The sequence below is a fragment of the Mytilus edulis genome, chromosome 6 (genome assembly GCF_963676685.1).
Source record: "Mytilus edulis chromosome 6, xbMytEdul2.2, whole genome shotgun sequence".
In the NCBI taxonomy this organism is placed as follows: domain Eukaryota; kingdom Metazoa; phylum Mollusca; class Bivalvia; order Mytilida; family Mytilidae; genus Mytilus; species Mytilus edulis.
In genome coordinates, this window is record NC_092349.1 from 24,604,392 (window position 1) to 24,624,504 (window position 20,113).

A 20,113-nucleotide genomic window follows, 5' to 3' on the forward strand; every position below is an offset into this window, starting at 1 on the left:
ATTTATCTCTTTGTTTTCACTAATCTTTATTTGATTACATGCAAGTTGTTATTTTTATTGTATGTCAAACACTATATTAATTATATGTTCAGATGTTGAAATTATTGCTACATTAAGGGACATACACAGACTTATAATAATGTGTTGGGGTCAGTTATGTTTTTCATGTTAAACAAATTCATGCTTTCTGTAGAAGAGGAGCGAGTGATATCAGATAGTCATGTAGTCGTTAATTAATGTTATTTTATTTTTATAGAATACAGCTGTTTGTGCTTTAAAAAAAAACGTTGGCTATAAATTTAAGCAAGGAAAAACTAATTATTCATGAATTCTTTTTAAAATATTTTGAAACAAAGGGGGTTACTTTATTTTAGAAAATTGTGTATTTTTTTTGTTTTTAACCTCCTTATAATAAATTATCTCCCTTTTGATAGAACTGTTTTAAAATGTGTAAATACATTATTACAATAGGTTCAGAATTTTATCATATCAACCTTTTCATGTTCTATTTATAATTCAGCAATATTTGATAAAGTACTTTCACAGAAAATAATTTGTTTTAAAAGGCAAAAAATGGTGTTAAGCCACTCCCTCCTCCCCTATCATTTTAAAGCAACCAAACATCATTTTCTAAATACTGTGTATTTATTATTTCTATGTAGTCTGCTTTTTATTAATTTTTATGTAGACCAAATTTTAATATCTGGTAGAATTATTATTTTGCAATAATGTGTCATTTTTTTTTCCCTTTGCTCAAATTTGTTGTCAACCAATAACACCATGATTTTTAATTGTCCATACCCACCGAGATATTTTAAAAGAAATATTTAATTTAATGTAGTTTCTTGTATAATCTGAGTAAAACCCCACTCCCAGTGTTAATTTTTAATAAGTCACTGTTTACTTTATTGAATCTTGAATTTTATCAATTTTTCAAGTTTGAAAAAAAAGGGGGGATAGTGGATTGGATTTTTTTTTTTATTAATATTCAAATGCAAAGCAAAACCTGTTATATGGTAGCAATTAAGACTTGAATAATTGTAAAAAAAGCAAAAAGAAAGAAATAAAAGTGTTATCTTAGTATATACAACCCTATGAACTTTGGCATTTTTTAGAAAATAGGGAATTTGAAAAAATTGCAAAATTTACAGAGTTATCTGCACTTGGGTAACTTCAAATTTTTTTATGGCAGATATGGCTATGAAAAGGTCTTTGTGTTATGTTTTATAATTGATGCCACTTTTGTTGATGATATGTTTATAAATACATTAAATATTGTTTCAAAAAATGCTTATTTTGTGTATTTTCTGTTGGTTTTCATCCGAAAATTTCCAAATTACAGGTGGCGCCCCCTACGGCCAAGATATATAAATCAGATCAAAACATTATATTTATTTACAGTAGTTATGGTAAGGTTAACCTACAAACAAGATTTCATAAAGATTGGCAAATATTGATACCGGACTATTTTGCAAGGTTTTCTCATGGACAGGCTCTTTAAAAATTAATTTTGTTATGCATCCGAATAAGAGTTATAGCGATTTTTTTTATTCTAATTTTTAAAACAATAAAATTATGAAAATCGTCATATCGTTTTCAAATAGGTTCCGATAAATGTGAATTTAAGATTAAAAACCATTGTAGCTTTCAACGCTACAGTTTTTTTAAATTTAATGAACTATGCAATAGCTTTATTTCAAAATGGAGGAAAAACAAAACAAGTAATATAATTGAGATGACATAGTAAGTTGAGACAACCCATTTCACACATCTTGCATTTTTTTTTTATTGTTTTAAACTGTTCTTCCTTTCTTATAAGCAGACTTCTTTTGTCCGCTAAATCAAACATTCTCATTTTTTATAATCCTCTTTGTCTGTTGCTAACAATTTCCACAATGATATACTTCATCGAAACTACGTTTACCTAAATTTGGCCAAAATTATCATCAATATATCAATTACAATTGTGTGCAAAAAACAAAATAAAATTCGTCGAATTAAATAATCCATTGTTTGCATTCGTTTCTTATTTAGTTTAGCATGCGCAATATTGACTTGCAACTAGTTAATGCCATATTGTCAATGTAATGGAAGCAAAACTAATGGTTTTCAAATTTGTTTATTTGCATTGTAGGCAGCAAACTTATATTCGAACCGTATTTCAACAAAGCACTTTGTGACTACAAACGCTATCAACCTTTCCCATTCTCAACTGATGGTAGCAGCAAATGTGTGTTTCAAAAGTCATTTTGTAACGAAAAGGGAAACTACGTCTTTCAAACAGGGAGTCGGAAAAGTGACATAACCTGTGGATGCGACTTGTCAAAAGGGTATGAGTTTGTTACCAAACCAAAAAACAACTGCTTCTGTTTACCCTCGGAAGAAGATTGTTCCTGTCTCAAAACTCCTTGTAATGATAAAGGTATGTGTATTACAAGCCTGAAACTGTATCTTCGTTTGTATAAGGGACAAAAGCTGTTAAATTCAGGTTCATCCATTTGACTCAAATTCTAACATTTGACTTATAACACAATAAACGCATATTCAAATTATCAAAAAGTCTAAAAAAAATTGAACATTGCATAGTCCCGATACTATGTATAAGTATTTCGTTTGTATTTATGTCTAGACGCCATTACATTAATTTTTGAGGTGATCTTCGAAGACTGCCGACGGTCATATAACCAGATATAAAAATAAACATAGATATCGATAGATCTCCAACTCGTTCAGAGTGATTTGTTAGGTCTGTTTGATTTTATATTATATGTTAAAAAAATATGTTAACAATCGTTTTTTAACTGTATAAAAATAACAATTAATAGATCAAATTAGTCAACAAATTGGTTTACAAATGTTTTATGATTTAAACCGAACAGTTTTACATTAGAAATAGTGACTCTTAACACATCATATATTTTTACTAAACCAATTTGAAATGTACTTTTTCCTCTTTAAAAGTAAATGATTTTCTCTAAATATGAATACTTTATTTTTTATTGATAGAAAATCCACTGTTTCTATTAGGTTAATTACAAAACGACAAGTTTACATGTAATCAGTATCGCCACATGTTTAATCACACTTCATCTACTTCCGGACTATACAAACCTTTTAGCTGATTTTCTCTTAGATATATTTCAATTGTTGTTCTGTAAACCTACTGTTGTGTGCTATGGTACCCACATTTGGAGCTGTATATACTGTTTCTTCAATATTGGTGTTATTAGATATGAAAGGTATTAACAGATATTGTCCTGTAGTTCGTCTTACTTACATTTCTGATTATTTCGAAAGTATTTCATGTCCTTGAATTTTTTCACTATCTATATCTGTAAGTTTTTTGTTTACTTAATTTTGTATTCTTTAGAGGATTCGTTTGAAAACTCAAAATTGGCTTTTCTTTTCTGGCGATGTTTACACCATACAAGTGTGTGGCCTTAATCTGCAGGATGACATCCCTGGGTGAACAATAGGTCATTTTTTGTTTTAAAAGCAGACGACTAATCTTTTTTTTACCCGTAAATAGGTCTGAGTGAATTTTGTTTTTTCACATAGATAAATGTTTCAGTCGATTAAAATTGTCAACTATTTTCTAAATTTTAGTAGTTTTTATTTAATACATATTCCATTGTATTCCTTGATCTGGTATTGGCTGTTGCACTTATTAATTTTGAACCCTTTGTAACACCATTCTCCCCCATGTTTAATTATAAGATCTTCTAATCGTATATCATCCACTTTGATTTTCAAAATAACAATGGTAGCATATGCTATACATTAATTGCTTTTGGAAACTGTACGTCACATTTTTTTTAACATAAAGTAAAAAGCAGAATGCTCCGTTGTAAAATGATCTTATCACTATGAGGAATTTTCTTATCGACAACATCTTTGTTGAATTCTATGGCAAAATTATCATAAATTGTCATTATTTTGATTGGAACAAACCTTGCGCATCTCCTTGCCTATCTCTCTCTCTCTTCGTCTTGATTCCTTTAGACATTTACAAAAAAAAAGAAGATTATGAACATGGTTTGGTAAATGATTGTTCCCCATTTATTTATAACTTGTATAATTTTTTTCAGAATTTTCAGATGTGAGCCTAAGAAGGTGTAATATTAATACAACCATTGATTTCCCCCTATTAGTAAAATTTGCACTTTAAAACATTACGTCGAATTTCTCTTTGTTTTAAATTAAACAAAAATTGACATGAGTAATTTTTTAATTATGTCTACTACTTTCGAAAAAAAATTCACATAACATTTCATTGCAAATAAGAAAATAACCATCAGTTGAAGTTAACCAATCAAATCTTCTCCTTTTTTAACTTGTCTACAAGCTTAAGTTACCAGGTAACCTCAAGGTTTCAAAATTTTCAATAGAAACCCCAAATATCGCTCTTGAAGTACCCAAAATATATAATGTTTATGAACTAGAAATATTTAATTGCAATTAAATAAAGGATCAATTATCAAAAAATGTCAAATTCTAGGGAATATTTTTGTTCGACCTATTTTCGTATGCAACTGGATGTGACATACTATAATTTGAAGGTATAACACAATTAAGCCATTGCATTATAAGTCAGTTAGTTGTTCTTATTTTTTCTTTTTAATATGCAAGTAGGTCCAGTCAGTCAAATTGATAAAACGACCTGTTACTTCAAAATTGTCAAGATGGTATTACTTTTTGATTCTTATTTTTTTTTGGGGGGGGGGGGGGTGTCAAATTCCTGATTTTGTTCATACGACAGATTAATATGTATGGACAGATTAAAGTTGTTTGCATCTACAAATTGACTAAATTGTCATTTAGTTTCTTCTACCTGCTTTTATCTTTTTCTATTGATTGCATCTGATATTTTAAATGCCCAATCTGATCGAACAACTTTTTGTACACTCTGTTGTAACAGTCAGGAATTTATTCTGCAGAGTTATGTAATTGATATTTATTTTTACTATGATGACTTTATTTGTTTTTTTCGATATTGGAACATTTGTATTTTGAAACTCCGGATTTTTTTCAAGGATATATAAACTACTGCTACCTAGTAATGACTGTTTCCAATTCATGTATACGTCTTGAAATTATCTGGAAAATTGTTTAAAATATTACATTTTTTTTTTCTTGGAATTTCTTAAACTATTGTCTGTATATTCGTTAAATTAAGCTGAATTGAATTTCCCTTTCAGTTTTTCTTTTGAAAAATGGAATGCAAAATTTCTATCATATTAGATTTGATTTCTTATACTGTTTTCTGTGTTTTCTGTGCTTCAATCGTATTTTAAAGCTGCAACTTTTGTTTGAAATTCAAAAGTTATTGTGTAATATCGAAATACTTATAATTTACTTGTTACATATTGAATAGCACGTTTTGTATTGGCATTTACTTCTGATTTTAGTCCGTTCTTGGTCAAACGTGTTTACTTGTATGTTATACACTTTCATGGATCTAAAATCTGTCAATACTTGTATCTTGGCATTGCACACAGTCATGTTTTCTCTGACTGTTTATGACGTCTTTATAATAAATCCATTGAATGTTGAATGTGTACGGATTGATAATTTAGTCTTAGATTCATGATTTTTTATTAGTTATTTGTGGCTTTGAACTAGCTGTCATTTAACTGCTTGTATGTTTGTCCATCTGATGAGTTAAGCTTTTTTTAACTGATTTTTTTATCGTTCGTTCTTATGTTGTACGGTTTTGCCACTGTCCCAGGCTAGGGAAAGGGTTTTGATCCGGTAACATGTTTAACCCCGTCACTTATATATGTATGTGCCTGTAATTCAGTGGTTGTCGTTTGTTTATGTGTTACATATTTGTGTTTCGTAATTTTTTTTTATATAAATTAGGCCGTTAGTGTTCTCGTATGAATTGTTTTACATTGTCATTTTGGGGCCGTTTATGACTTACTATGCGGTATGGACTTTGCTCAATGTTGATGGCCGTACGGTGACCTATTATTGTTAATCATTGTGTAATTTTGGTCTCTTGTGGAGAGCTGTCTCATTGGCAATCATACCACATCTTCTTTTTATATTAAACTTAATCGTTTCAGCAAATGCTAATTGTTGAACTCTTGCTTAGTTACTCCAGTAGTAACAGTATAGGTTTCTACCGTACTCAGGTAATTTGTGTTCCCTTTCTTTAAATCTTTTTGCTTTATACATATCAACCTTTTCTTTTGTTAATTACTTTTTAAGTATTTATTAGTATGTTTCAACTTTATCAATATAATAAAATTAAATGCGACTGTCATTAAATACTGATTAATTGATTGTTTGTGTTTTAACGCAACTTTTAAGCACCTCTTTAGGGCTACAGTATTTTTCAGTATGATATGGCGTTTAGTGTTTATAAGTTACGAAATTCCCAATAAAAACCACCGACCTTCGATAGGAAAACTAACAGTCCTTGCCAATTAAGATTGGAGTCGAGTGCATCCGCACGAGTAGGTTTCGATTTCACAACCTCAGTGTTGACTTGCTAGCGATAACAGTAGCGGAAACACTTTTAGACCATCGAGACCCCCTGTCATACAAGTGAAAAGGTTTAGCTAGCTATAAAACCATGTTTAATCCACCATTTCCTACAGAGGAAAAGGTTTATACCAAGTGAGGAATATGACAATTGTTATTTATTCGTTTGATGTGTTTGAACTTTTGATTTTGACATTTATTTGATAACGGATTTTCCGTTTCGAATTTTTTTCTTTGAAGTTCAGTATTTTTGTTGTTTTACTTGCATGTATGAGTAAATTCTGAATAAATGATAGAGTAGATCTGATTCATAACTTCTACCCGAGGGGATTTGTAGTTTTCTCCCCTCACTTGATGAATAACAGCTTTCGTTTTGGGATGTGTTATTTTTTGGTAGATATTAAACAAGATCATTTTATAACAATGTATGGTGTATTTTTAAGTGTACAGGAATAACCATTTATGTATGTCTCCGTTATAATTACATGATGCTATTTTATTTTTAGAAGCATGCACTCATTATGTATTTATAATAAGATACGTCTGTATATATGTGTAGTAACATCTATAAATTGTACCTTGTCCATTCGATCTGTGATTACTAAAAAAATATCAAGCGTTAGAATTAGTATGAAATGCCTAATCAAGATAATACTGTTAGATTAAACCTGATTCTTTACATATCTTACTGTCAAAATTGATAATATGATCAAGCGGAAACCGTAAAGAAAATAATGAATATGTGTTCGTGACAAAATAAGGTTGGTCTGACTATGTAATGATATGTGTGATGGATGTAGAGTGATGTCCCTTTGTAAATGGACGTGTGAGTTTTTGTGCAGTGGAAAATTAATTTAAACTCCTTATATTGGATATTTCTGGTGCCAATTTTTTCAAGATTTTCATATATTTGTTCTTTAAAAGATTAAAAAAACAAAGATAATGACATTTTGCACATTATATGCATAATTTGACTTTGTTTATGTGTCCTGTTGTGACATCCTAATTTCTACTCACGAAAAAATGTCGAGGGTAAGCACACACTTATCCATACATGTTTACACCAAAGGTTTCAAAGGGATAAAACACGATGAAATTCTAACAGAAATAAGTAAGCAAATCAATATAAACAATATTGGATCTATACAAATTACAGAAAAAGAATGTATTGTGTCTCTTAAAGACGTAGAGTCAAAAGATACGTTGGTAGTAAATGGTATAACACTAAGGAACAGGTCAGTTAACTTTTTTGATGTATAAAAGTCAATAACACATGTTACCATAAAAGACGCTCAGTACGAGCTTGATGATCGTTATATTGTTGCACAAATGATTCGATTTGGTCAAATTGTTCCCGGCTCTGTTAAAAGAGGTTATATAAAAGGGACCGAAATAGAAAATGGGGCAAGGTATATCGATATATTGAACTGTGAGCCTGTGCTTCCTCTCAGAACTAGCCTAGGCCGCTTTGAAGTTCGCTTATTTGCTGACAATCACCGAACACCATGCTATCATTGTAAGTTGATCGGTCATTCCTCATATCAATGTAAAGATCGTCCAAAAATTATGAATGAGCGAAGGTGCTATAACTGTGCTGCTATTGGTCATTTGGCTAATGCTTGCACAAATGAACCGTATTGCTTTTACTGCAACAGAAATGGGCATTCTAGACGAGATTGTGAACGTTTTAAGCAAGACCAAGAAAATCAAGGTTATAGTAAGCATGGTCCGGAAATAATTGAGGGTAGACAAGAAACTAAATTAGATGCACACTCAGATACACATTCAGTTTGTGATAACGACACCTTTTCCGAAAGTGGAAAACATGACACTAAAGATACTCTAAATGTCCTTATTGGCGCGTCCAATTGTACAAGACTCGGCGAAACTGATGAACATTTATTGAATGCTTCAAAATCAGGTGCAAATTTTGAAAATTTCACACAAATTTTAGACATTACTGTTCAGAAAACTGATAGTTTCAAAGTTGATAAGGTTGCTTTTTGTCTCGGTACAAATGATATAAGTAAACATAAGGATGACAGTCACCAAATAAATTTACTTGTGACAAAAGCAGTGGCTCAAGTGAAATCCGCCAATCCAGAGTCGCATGTTGGTCTTTGTAGCATCATACCACGTAAAGGTAACAGTGCGCAAATGAACAGATTAAACCAATCGGCAACAAGCGTTAACAAGTTTCTAAGAAAATTGTGCGCTCGCGAAGATAATGTAGATTATGTTGATTTAGAGAATCTGTTCTATAAAAATGGAACAATCATCAGATCTTTGTTTGACAAAGCCGACAACAGCGGTGTGCATATAAGCACTGACGGTGCACAACATATTAACAGAAAACTTGACGATTTTCTTCATCCTCTGAAACCGTGCGTACAGGAACTACACACACCAATGGACCCAAAAGGAAAGAGAAGTGACTGAACAACCACACCTACCTCCGCGGATAGAATGAGCAAACGTTCCAATACTGAACCTAAAAAAGCTTAATTCAAAATATGTCAAACCAAACTGTATTATGTTAATAAGAAATCAAAAACCTAAAATTGAAAAAAAAATGCATGCCTGAGTTTTTAAATTTTGTAAATATGTCCACTACTTGCAAACATCATATTTGTATATTGTTTCTATTGATTGTAGATTGTAGTTTTTCATTTCATATATCATATATGTATAAAAATAACTGTTTCAGGAAAGGTGAGCAGTATAAAGTCAAATTATTTAATATTTATGATAGGTTGTTACGTTTAACCAAATACGGTAATACAAACGCAATATATGTGATATGTAGTGTATATAGTGTACATGTATGTGTTAAAGTTTACGTAAAGATAATTACTCTTCATGAAGTCAAAAGTCTATTGTTTGGAAACAAAATTAAAGATCATCAATTGTCATTATACGTTACATCAGAAGTAAACAAAATTACCTTTTCAAACTTCTACAATGAGTATAAAAATAGCATCAATAAACGTAAATGGATTAAGAAATGTTAAAAAACGTACATTAGTTTTTAATTGGATTTTTTTCACAAAATATAGATCTTGTCTGCTTACTAGAAGCACATTGTACACAGGACTAAACTTGGCTTTGGAGCAAAGAATGAAAAGAATATGGGGGTGGTGAAAGTTTCTGGAATTGTGGTACAAACGAATCGAGAGGTGTGGGAATGTTATTAAAAAACAAATTTACGCTTAGCTGTGATGTCTCAATGATAGATGATAAAGGTAGAATGCAAGTTGGTGAATTTAAAACAAACACTGCAGTTTATCATAATTTAATTTGTACACCCCAAATAAGGGTTCTGAAAGGAAACATTTTTTTGAAAACCTGAAAAACTTTAAAAATGACTTGTATTTAGATGATGGCTCATATCATTATAATATTTTTTAGGAGATTTTAATTGTGCATTAGATAGAAAGTTACAATGTAGATAGGTCTCCTTCACACCAAAATGATGATGCAGGCTTAAACGAGTTGAAAAATCTTCTATTGCATTTGGATTTATATGATATATGGCGATCTAAATTTCCAACAAATAGACGGTATAGTTTTCAAAGAGGCAACTCAAAATCACGAATAGATTATATTTTTTGTACGAAATCCCTTAGCTGCAAAGTTTTAAACACACGTATAATCATATTTCCATTTAGTGATCATGACATAGTTACTTAAAAAATAAAATTAGATGATATTGAAAGAGGACCGGGAATGTGGATCATGAATCTAAATACAAATAAGACTGATAAATTTTCAAATGCATTTAAAACGTTTTTGGAAAATTGGGTCAAAAGCAAGAACCGATTCAATAGCATTCAAGAGTGGTGGGATGTAACAAAATCAAAAATCAAATTTTTGACCATGGGAATTAGTCAAAAACTAAACCGTTTATCAAAACAAAATAATGTCGTTGTTTTAGAAAAACAGCTTGAAAAATTGAAACTTCAATTAAACGAATCAAATAAATCATGTGACAAAATTTTTGAATTAGAAAATAAAATTAAGGAATATTATACTAAAAAAACAGTCTCCGCAAAAATTAGATCAAGAACTAAATGGGCCGAAGACGGGGTGAAGTCGACAAAATACTTTTTCAATTTAAAAAAGAAAAATGGGCAGAACAAACTATGGCAATTTGTAAAAGCAGAAAACGGTGAGCATAAATGTGACATTGCTTCAATCTTAATAGGAACAAGTAAAATTTTATACTAAACTTTTTGCCACGAACGTGTGAGACAAGACAGCGGGTTAACAACTTTGTCAATTTATCGTAGACAAGGTAAGTAAGGAAGATCAAGAGATGTTAGATAGAGATATAAATATCTCTGAAGTAATAAAGGTACTTAAATTACTTAAACAAAACAAATCACCTGGCGAAGATGGTATAATATCAGAATTTTATGTTTTATCCTGAGATATAATAAAAGACGATTTCTTTAGTTTACTACAAGAAATTTTTAATGATTCTATATTGAGTAAGTCTCAACATAAGGGGGTCTTAACCTTATTACATAAAGGAGGGGAAAGAAAAAATATAAAAAATTGGAGACCACTAATTTACTAAATTGTGATTATAAAATTATTGTAAAGATTCTATCTGAAAGACTTAAAATAGTATTGCCTAAAATTATTCATACCGATCAGAAGGGGTTTGTTAAAGGTAGAAATATAAGCGAGGCTAACCGAATGATTCAGGACATTATAGAATATATTGACAACGAAGATGAAGAAGGAATTATATTATTTTTGGATCAACAAAAAGCGTTTGATAGGGTTGAATGGGAATGGATAGATTTTGTATTGGAAAAATTTGAATTTGGCGGGAAATTTAGAGCATGGATAAAGATGCTATTATACAATGCTAGTACGTGTATCAAAACTAATGGGTTTGTATCAAGATACTTTTCTATTACTCGCTCCGCTAGGCAAGGGCGTCCAACAGCGCATCTCTTGTATATCATACAAGCTGAACCCATGGCATGTGCGATAAGGGGTGACATTAAAATAGAAGGATGAAAATTACCAGGAGGGGAGGGAACTTTATAGAAACCAAATTATGTATGTTTGCAGATGACACCCAGGTATTTAATAAAAATGAAAAATCTGTAGAAAATACTTTTAAAATTTTGTCCTTGTACGAAAAAGCTTCGGGTTCTAAAATAAACTATGATAAAACAAAAGGCTTACTATTAGGGGTTTCTAAAAGAAAACGATTAAAATTTGATAAAATCAAATGGATCACAGGCAATGTTAAAACATTAGGGGTATGTCATGGTTATGATATAGATGACGATGATATTTGCAGAAAAATAATAGAAAAAGTTAAAAATTGTATACATGTATGGAAAAGTAGGAAGCTTACATTTAAAGGTAAAACACTTATAGTAAAACATATGATACTTTCTCTTTGTTCTTACGAGATCGAAATACGAGAAGCTCCGGATAAATATACTAAAGAGCTAAATAATATAATTAAGAATTTTATATGTGAATCATATATAGAAATGTCTGTTGTTTAGACGAAATAAAAGGGGAGATGGGAATGGTAAGTATAGATACGTTTATAAAAGTAAACAAACAAAACTTGTATATCGTTTAATTCAAGAGCCATTGGAAAGCTGGAATGCGATCGGTAAGTATTGACTTCGGAAATTTGACGAAAAATATAATGATGTTTTTTTTGGTATGTGAATGTTCAAGTTTAAGGTGGTATGGGTGTCTTCCTCCATCTTGGATTTTAAAAAACAGTGAACCAAAGGTCCAGATTTTCTATCAATTCAGCAAAATTTGATGCAGGAATGCAGATATTTAATATGAATTTTCATGTAAAAGAAGCAATTTATAAGAATATAACTTATGAAAATTAATATTTTTGCAAATGTTGATTATTTTTGTTTGTTATTTAATTTTTTTAAAATTGCCATTTTAAGGGGAGGTAACTCTAAATTAGTGCATTTTCTGAAGGATTCTACATGGAATTTTCCTATTTTGTATTTTAGCCGGAAAAAACTCACGGTGACCCTATCTTTTCTTTTAAAATTCTCAAAGCATTGTCTGAAAGCTATCTTTTCCTTACGTATTTAACAATTCTATCATTTTGCTTAGTTTCTAACCACAAAATGGTGTTTTTTCCTGTATAATCCTTACAAAATGGGTCATTTTGTCGCGTCCTGTAGCTTGAGAACATGCGCGGTGACCTATCATTTTTATTATATATTTCAACATATATCAATAGATACTACGTTTTGGCAATATATGAACTAATTCTATAATTTTTATTTTAGACTCCCATACCACCTTAAATGGTTTAGATATGAACCAACTACCACAGGTTTATCAGAAACTTATAAATACGTGGTCAGGATTTATTCAAAATGTTGAAATACCTCCATATAAAAGTGCTATTTTAAATACGAGGATATTTGGAAACTCTTTTTTTCGTTTCAAAAACAAACCATTGTTCTACTCTTCTTTTTTAAAAAGTGGTATCACAACTATCCAGGACATTTGGAATTTAGACTCTACAGATTTCATTAGCTGTAATGAAATTGATAGGCAGCTGATTTTTCAGATTCAAATCAAACATAGAAATAAATAATCCTTTTGATGAAAAGGAGGTTTTATTGGATAAAAACAAGGGAGAACTAAAATATGAAAAATTTTTAAAACATAATTATCATATATTTTAAAGGGACACTATGAAAAATTAGGAATTCAATAAAACAAAACGCCTAAAACACATCAAGATATTTATAAAATCTGGAAGCAAAACTTGAAATATAATCTAAAATTTGTTCTTCTTTTGAAAGGCGTTGATATCATTGATAAGACAAAATTGGAGTCTGTTATAATGAAAATTTAGACATTTGATATACAGCTTGAGTCAAAGTACATTTTTATGGTTTATAGTATTAGAATAATGATTGTATAAAAAAAAAATGAAAAAAAAGTGTTAGCCTATCATGGTTATTGTAGTAAATGCACATCTTTTATGTGGGTATCCTATACTTATTTACTTACTATTTTGAAATTAAAGTATAGAACTGTTAGATGCTTCTTACATCATATGGTTATATTTTTTACACTAAATGTAAATCCAAGGTTAAAAATGGACTACTTTTTTTTCATTTTGTAAACAGGGACCCTTAGTCTGATCCTGGACGACTAAGGTAATTGTACACAGGAAATATTTTGGAATAAAACGTTTATATGTTTTTAAAAAAAAAAATGATATGTGTCATTATTTAATATGCAAGTGTATGAGTTGCAAAGGTTAAGTTGATGCTTGGCAATTCTGTATTTTTTTTTAACTTTTAGACAAAGAAAGTATATCTTTTTAGAATTACCTACTAGGTGTTTTTTATTATTATTACAGATAAGCAGTGTCCCAGTGATAGGGATGAACTGTTAACCAGATCGTAAGTGTAATGTTAACTTACATGCTATTTTAGTCTTCAAATTTTAAATGATTACCTATAAAACTTTAAAATTCGGAATCGCAAACAATAAATTTCAGATTACGAGCAGTACATCAATTACGCTGGCCGTTGTGATAAAACTATTTTAATTTGTGATACGATATTCATATCGTAGTTCCTAAAGGGAATCCATTTCGTTTAAGAGGTACATGTACTTGATAATCAATTTTAATATTATACTTATAAAATATAAGTACGTCTGAGTCAGTGACAACCCTACAACAGATGTATCCATCGGATCGCCATCAATGATGGTGATACATGGCTGTGTACATAATGTATATACAACTCGTCTAAACATCAACCCAACAATGTTAGATCTGTAAATTTGCGAATATATATATACAAAAAAAGTTTCTTTTCAAGCAGTGTACAGAATTATATATTAAAAATTAAATACACAAAAAGAGTTTTAAAAGCAGCATTGTCTAGCGCTTTTATCCATCTTGGGACTTTTCAAGACTATGAACGTCGTTATGGGGAACACATTAGTATTATGACGTAACGTCATTGTTCGTAACATATTAGTAGTATGACGCGACGTTATTGTTCATGTAACTACTAAGCATTAAGCTTGGCGTCAAACACTTTTATGAATTTTCTCTCTAGTTCTTTACGGTATTCTTCTGTTGGTTCCGTACATTTGAAGAACGGGAAAATTTTGAATTTTCCTCCCGCACAAATGTCTAAATGTTCGCTCAACGGAATTTGTCTGTACTCGGGTTGCCGTATTTGCTGTTTATGGATCCTGACCAGGTGTGTGAACGGGTCAGGATCCATAAAAGATTCTCTAATGAGCACAAACAAAATTATAAGTTGGAAAAATTTGTTTAAAATAAGCAAAATTTTATATGTATTTTGGACTGAACATGTAAGATGCAATGATGTTTTGTACTTTAGTACATTTTACATATATTTTTACTGGTAACTTTATTTCATCCATATTTCAACTTCCATAAACTGCACATTGAAATACATATAAAGTCTGGAAGAGGTTAGAAGAAACAAAGAGCAAACTCTTTATAAAGCTTTATTCAATTGAAGTAAAAAAAATCAGAGATCAATGATGATAAAGTGTAATGGGTTAATACCAGTGACACAATGTTCATGTATGTAGTTTACTTTTGTGCTCTTTTAAATAGATTAAGTTAAAAGTTATCATTTTACAATATATGAAACATAGTCCTTTCTAAAAATGCTATAGTTTATTAAACTTTTATTCATTCACTTCATTTAATATGTTTTTTTTCAAAATTCATTGTAATCAGATGTAATCATGATTACTTTGCCAATGTAATCATTATTTGATCAGACACTTTCAGAAATGATGTAATCATTAATTTAATTTAATCGTACAAATGACATAGGAATTGTAATTTAATCAATTACATTGAAAGTAATCGAACCCAACTCTGGAGGGATGGGCTTCACATCTGTATCTTACACAAGAAGTTCAGAGGCATAAAACTTGCAAAAATAGTTCAAACCCACGGCCATATAACTACTGATCATTATATTATTGAAATACGCATTGGAAACAACTACGTCCATTCGAAGTCAAAAATCGGCAAAAATCGTGAAATTCAGTATTTTTGGTCCACTCTGAACCAAGATCAGGTTCACTCCGCCCTAACAACTGTTGGGGTCAATTTGTTAACTAGGGTCCACTCTACATGCAGGCTACAGCTGGATACCTTTACCAGCATCCCTGGGTCTTCTGGGTCAAGAGAAAGGATGAAAAATCGGCAAAATTTACGCTTTTTGCACCTGATGACCCACTTTGGGGCAAATTTTCTCCCACCCACCCCAGACTCCTCACCCCGACGACCCCACCCCGTGATCATCTACATTAGATTTAAAGGAATCAATATGCTACAGCAACAGGGCTAAGCTCATTTGCATATAATTTGCATATTTTTGCAAATAAACGAAAATTAGACATTTTCTGAAAACAATTCCGCATGGTAAGGTTAAAATAAAAATAAAAATGTCCGATAAGAGTAGATCAATTCTAAAATTTAAAAAGGGGCGACAGCACGATGCTACTACAGCGATTGGGTGGATATACATTCCCAATTAACATCACTGACCGATATACGATTGTATAATATTGAACATTTGACAACGGTAGAATAATTACAACAGAGGCTGCGTATTAACAAATAGCAGTTCGATAATGATTAAAAAAAAATAATGATAAATTTTAACTACGGTTAAATATTTTAACATGACTGTGTTCTTATCAATTCTTCCAAAATGAATTGAACCAAGCAATGTAAAGTGGTATAATTACAAAACAATTACATTTGGCAAAGATTAAGAAACAGATTTTGCAGTAAAAAGAAGTATAACATAAATGTTAAGCACTATGAGAATTCGAACAACATCTATTCATTTATCTTAATTGGTGCCATAGTTTTTAATTTTCTTATAAAAAAAAATATTCCAGAGTGATTTTATCCTCCATAGACCAAGCAAAGGGGTCTATGATTGTCATGGTCAGTCGATTGAGATCTGACTTAGAGTGGTCAGGGCATCCCAAAAGTCGACGGTGACTCCGGGAGGTTTGGAATGCATTCATACCGATCATTCGTTTGTGAAATGGCTGTTCAGTTCATTTATATAATGTCTTAAAATAGCAACATTCAACATTTAATTTTTAAATATAAACATATACATAGTTTATAACTTTAAAATGATCAAATGCACACCAAACCTTATAAACGATTGGTATAGACACCATTTTATTATAAAATTTACCCATATTTTGGGAATTGTCTGTTTAATATATATGTTTTCATTCGGATAAAAACCAAATGAAAGATTAAAATTTTGATAAAAATGTAAAAAAAAAAGACCAAAACTTAACACTTATATTTAATGACTAAAGAATAACGACATAAACTTCATATTTGAAGTAGAGTTCATTTTTTTGTTGGTCTGTTGATATAGTGTTTTCTGCTAGTCTTGATCATGTTGTTGTGTATCGAATAGTTTTTTGAGCAATTGTTACATTTCGAATTCATATTTTTGTAACTAGGTTGGCAGACAATCACGTGTTAACAACATTTGTATTAGACCGATTTAATAACGCAGATGATGACTACAATGGTAAGTTTCATAACAAAATTAGGATATTTTTAATATTTACACAAATTATTCTTCTTGACAATTGAATTATGTCCGGGACCTATGTTTCCATGTACATGATGTACGATGAACAGAGTTTCTAAGAAATAGACTTAACCAAGAAAACTAAACATAGACCAATAATTATATTTGAGATGTAACGTGTTTTCTGAATGATTGACAGGGCCTTTTCTTTCACTTCATGTACATAATTTGTCAACGGCTGTGACGTCATCAACAATTTATCACGATTTCATCTTGCTTAAAATGGAATTTAGAGTTAAATGAACCACGAAAATGAAGTCAAGGTCAGATGATACATGCCAGACAGACATATACACCTTACAATCCTTCCAGACTAAAACACAAAAAAACTTCACACCCAGCAATGAACCGTCACAATGAGAACAAGGTCAAATAAAACCTACAAGACTGACATGTTCAGGTTTTACATCACATATATCCCATTTCCTTTCCCAATTGTATTATCATGATATATTTTTATAGACCAAATATAGTTGACCTATTGCATATAGTATACGACAAAAATACCAAAACACTAAAAAAACTCAACTGTGACTATTGCACCATGAACATAAGTTCAAGGTCAGATGACACCTGATAGGTGGACATGCACATATTGCCATGCCATACATAAAATATGGAAGAAGTTTTGTTTATAGTATCTGAGCTATGGACTTGACCACACAATACTTAACCTTGGTAGTGCGGTGACAGAAGCGTAAAAAGTCGTCTAGATTGAGAGTTTAATCTTCTAAAAAAAAAAAACGGATTTTATCAATATAAACTTTAAGGATATTAGCCCTAAAAAAATCAGAATAAATAATTGGTCTTTGAGACAATGTTTTTATTTTCACTGAACTAAAATGTACAAAAATATGCTTGTATAAAATTACAATTTGTTGCTCACCACAGGGCTTACATACTTTGTGTTCTACTTGTGTCATTTTCAAAACGAACTTTTGCACAGAAATAGGTGACGTACTATTTAGAAATCCTGGTTTCTATGATGAGTTTATTCAAAATAGCTAGGTCAAATCCACTGCTGGTGTCAGTTCTGTATAGGCAGTTTAAAAGTTCTTACATTAATATTCCCCTCTTTTATTCGACCAGTATGGAATTATAGCACTTGGTTTTTATACTTTTAATATCAGTAACAGTAACAGTACTAATCTGACTTTATACTATACAGAAAAGTGAAAATATGATCTTTTTTACATTAAGTAGTCAATGTTGTAGTTGTGGTTGGACAATTTCGTTAATAGATCCGTGTGAAGAAGATATAGTTTTTAGTTACATGTGGAGGATCGAGACATGTAGCACAGTTCTTTATAGACTTGTAAAGAAAGAAGAACTGCACAATATAGGGAGACACAGATAAGATCAACTCATTTTCCTTTAATTTTTTCTATTCAAATATAATCGTACACAATCATATATAAAAGTCCAAAACTATATATGTTATACTATTATCTTGATAAAAGTGTATAGAAATAGAAATACTCATGTAATATGAAAATGTTATTTAAACATTCGTTCTCGTTGCAGGTAAGAGACATAGACTCAAGTGTTTATACATTACCACAATTTTACTAATGTTCATGATAGCTGTCGTTTTTCTCTACGGTAAGTTTAAGTTTTATGCAACACAAATAATCAGGTTTGTCATGATTTGAAAACCAATTAAGATTGTAAAATAAATATACTTTTATCAGTGAACCTTTTCTGTATCATTTCAAGATCTTCAAAAAGTATTATGAGATCATTCATCGTATTATGAATATATTGTTTTGAACGGTACATTAAGGATGTACTTAGGTGAGGTAAGCTGAATAGTTATCAAAGGTACCAGGATTATTATTTAGTACGCCAGACGCGCGTTTCGTCTACATAAGATTCATCAGTGACGCTCATATCAAAATATGTATAAAGCCAAACAATAACGAAGTTGAAGAGCATTAAGGATCCAAAATTCCAAAAAGTTGTGAAAATTGATAAATCAAGAATTTAAAATTGATACCATAAACTGGTAGAGCATTCTTTAAGGATAAGAATAAGCTAAAAATATTGATAGATCATGGACCTCCTTTTCGAGATATTTGAGATTTAAAATATGGCGGGAAAAGGCTGACTCTGTCTTTTACCTTATGTTTGCATTGGTATTATTTGTGTCCCAAAACAAAAGAAAAAAAATTAACAATCTTCTAAAATTTTGGTAAATGACCTTTCATGAGCTATTTAGTCTTATATGAAAAAATAAACAGGTGTTATGGGACAAAATATTTTACCTTGTTTTGTACGGAAAAACACCAAGGAGTCCGAAAATTTTACCGGAATTCCAAAACCTCACATAAGTACATCTTTAATGTCGTTTCCTATTTACATGATGTAATAACACTTTAATTCAACAGCTTGATCACACAAATGTTATCCATAGATAACCAGATCTGTGACAATACAATATTAGGGGGCATCAAGGGTTTTGCAATGATGGATAACAAACACGACTAATTAAATCGCTTTATTCGAACTTTTTCATTTTTGTTTCAAATGTCTATCATTTTCAAGTCTAACCCGGCCATTTGAAATTTGTAAATCAAAAAGTCATGGCATCATATTTTTTTTCAGTCATGGCATATATCATTCTACAAAGGTTAAGAATACAATGGTGGTTAAAAAGTAAAAGTAAGTTAATAGCATATTTTCCGTTTACAACCATATGTTATAAACAATCCTGTCTGGCTATGCAAGCAGATCTACGAATTTATATGAAAGGAGATCTCGGAATTGGACAATCATTGAAGTGCAATATATAAAAAGTACCTAATTAAATTGCTTAATAAGCCGATTAGTTCGAAAGTATTCTATATAATGTTTTGTTTATATTTTAAACTTAAATGACCTCACATGACACTTTAACCTATATAATGTGTATATCATTTTTAATTGCTATTTTTATGATGGTTACGCTCAAGTGCGAT

The 20,113-nt window shown here is 30.6% G+C and overlaps 1 protein-coding gene across 1 annotated transcript in view; it reads left to right on the forward strand.

Moving 5' to 3' along the window:
- The window catches only part of LOC139526302 (uncharacterized), a 34,825-nt gene extending 15,277 nt beyond the window's left edge, over window positions 1-19,548 (forward strand). Inside the window, exons 4-8 of the mRNA XM_071321432.1 lie at window positions 2,135-2,422; window positions 13,880-13,922; window positions 17,023-17,093; window positions 18,681-18,758; window positions 19,544-19,548. Coding sequence (XP_071177533.1) covers window positions 2,135-2,422; window positions 13,880-13,922; window positions 17,023-17,093; window positions 18,681-18,758; window positions 19,544-19,548 — 485 coding nt within the window. The remainder of the gene's footprint in view (window positions 1-2,134; window positions 2,423-13,879; window positions 13,923-17,022; window positions 17,094-18,680; window positions 18,759-19,543) is intronic.
- Window positions 19,549-20,113: the final 565 nt, after the last annotated feature.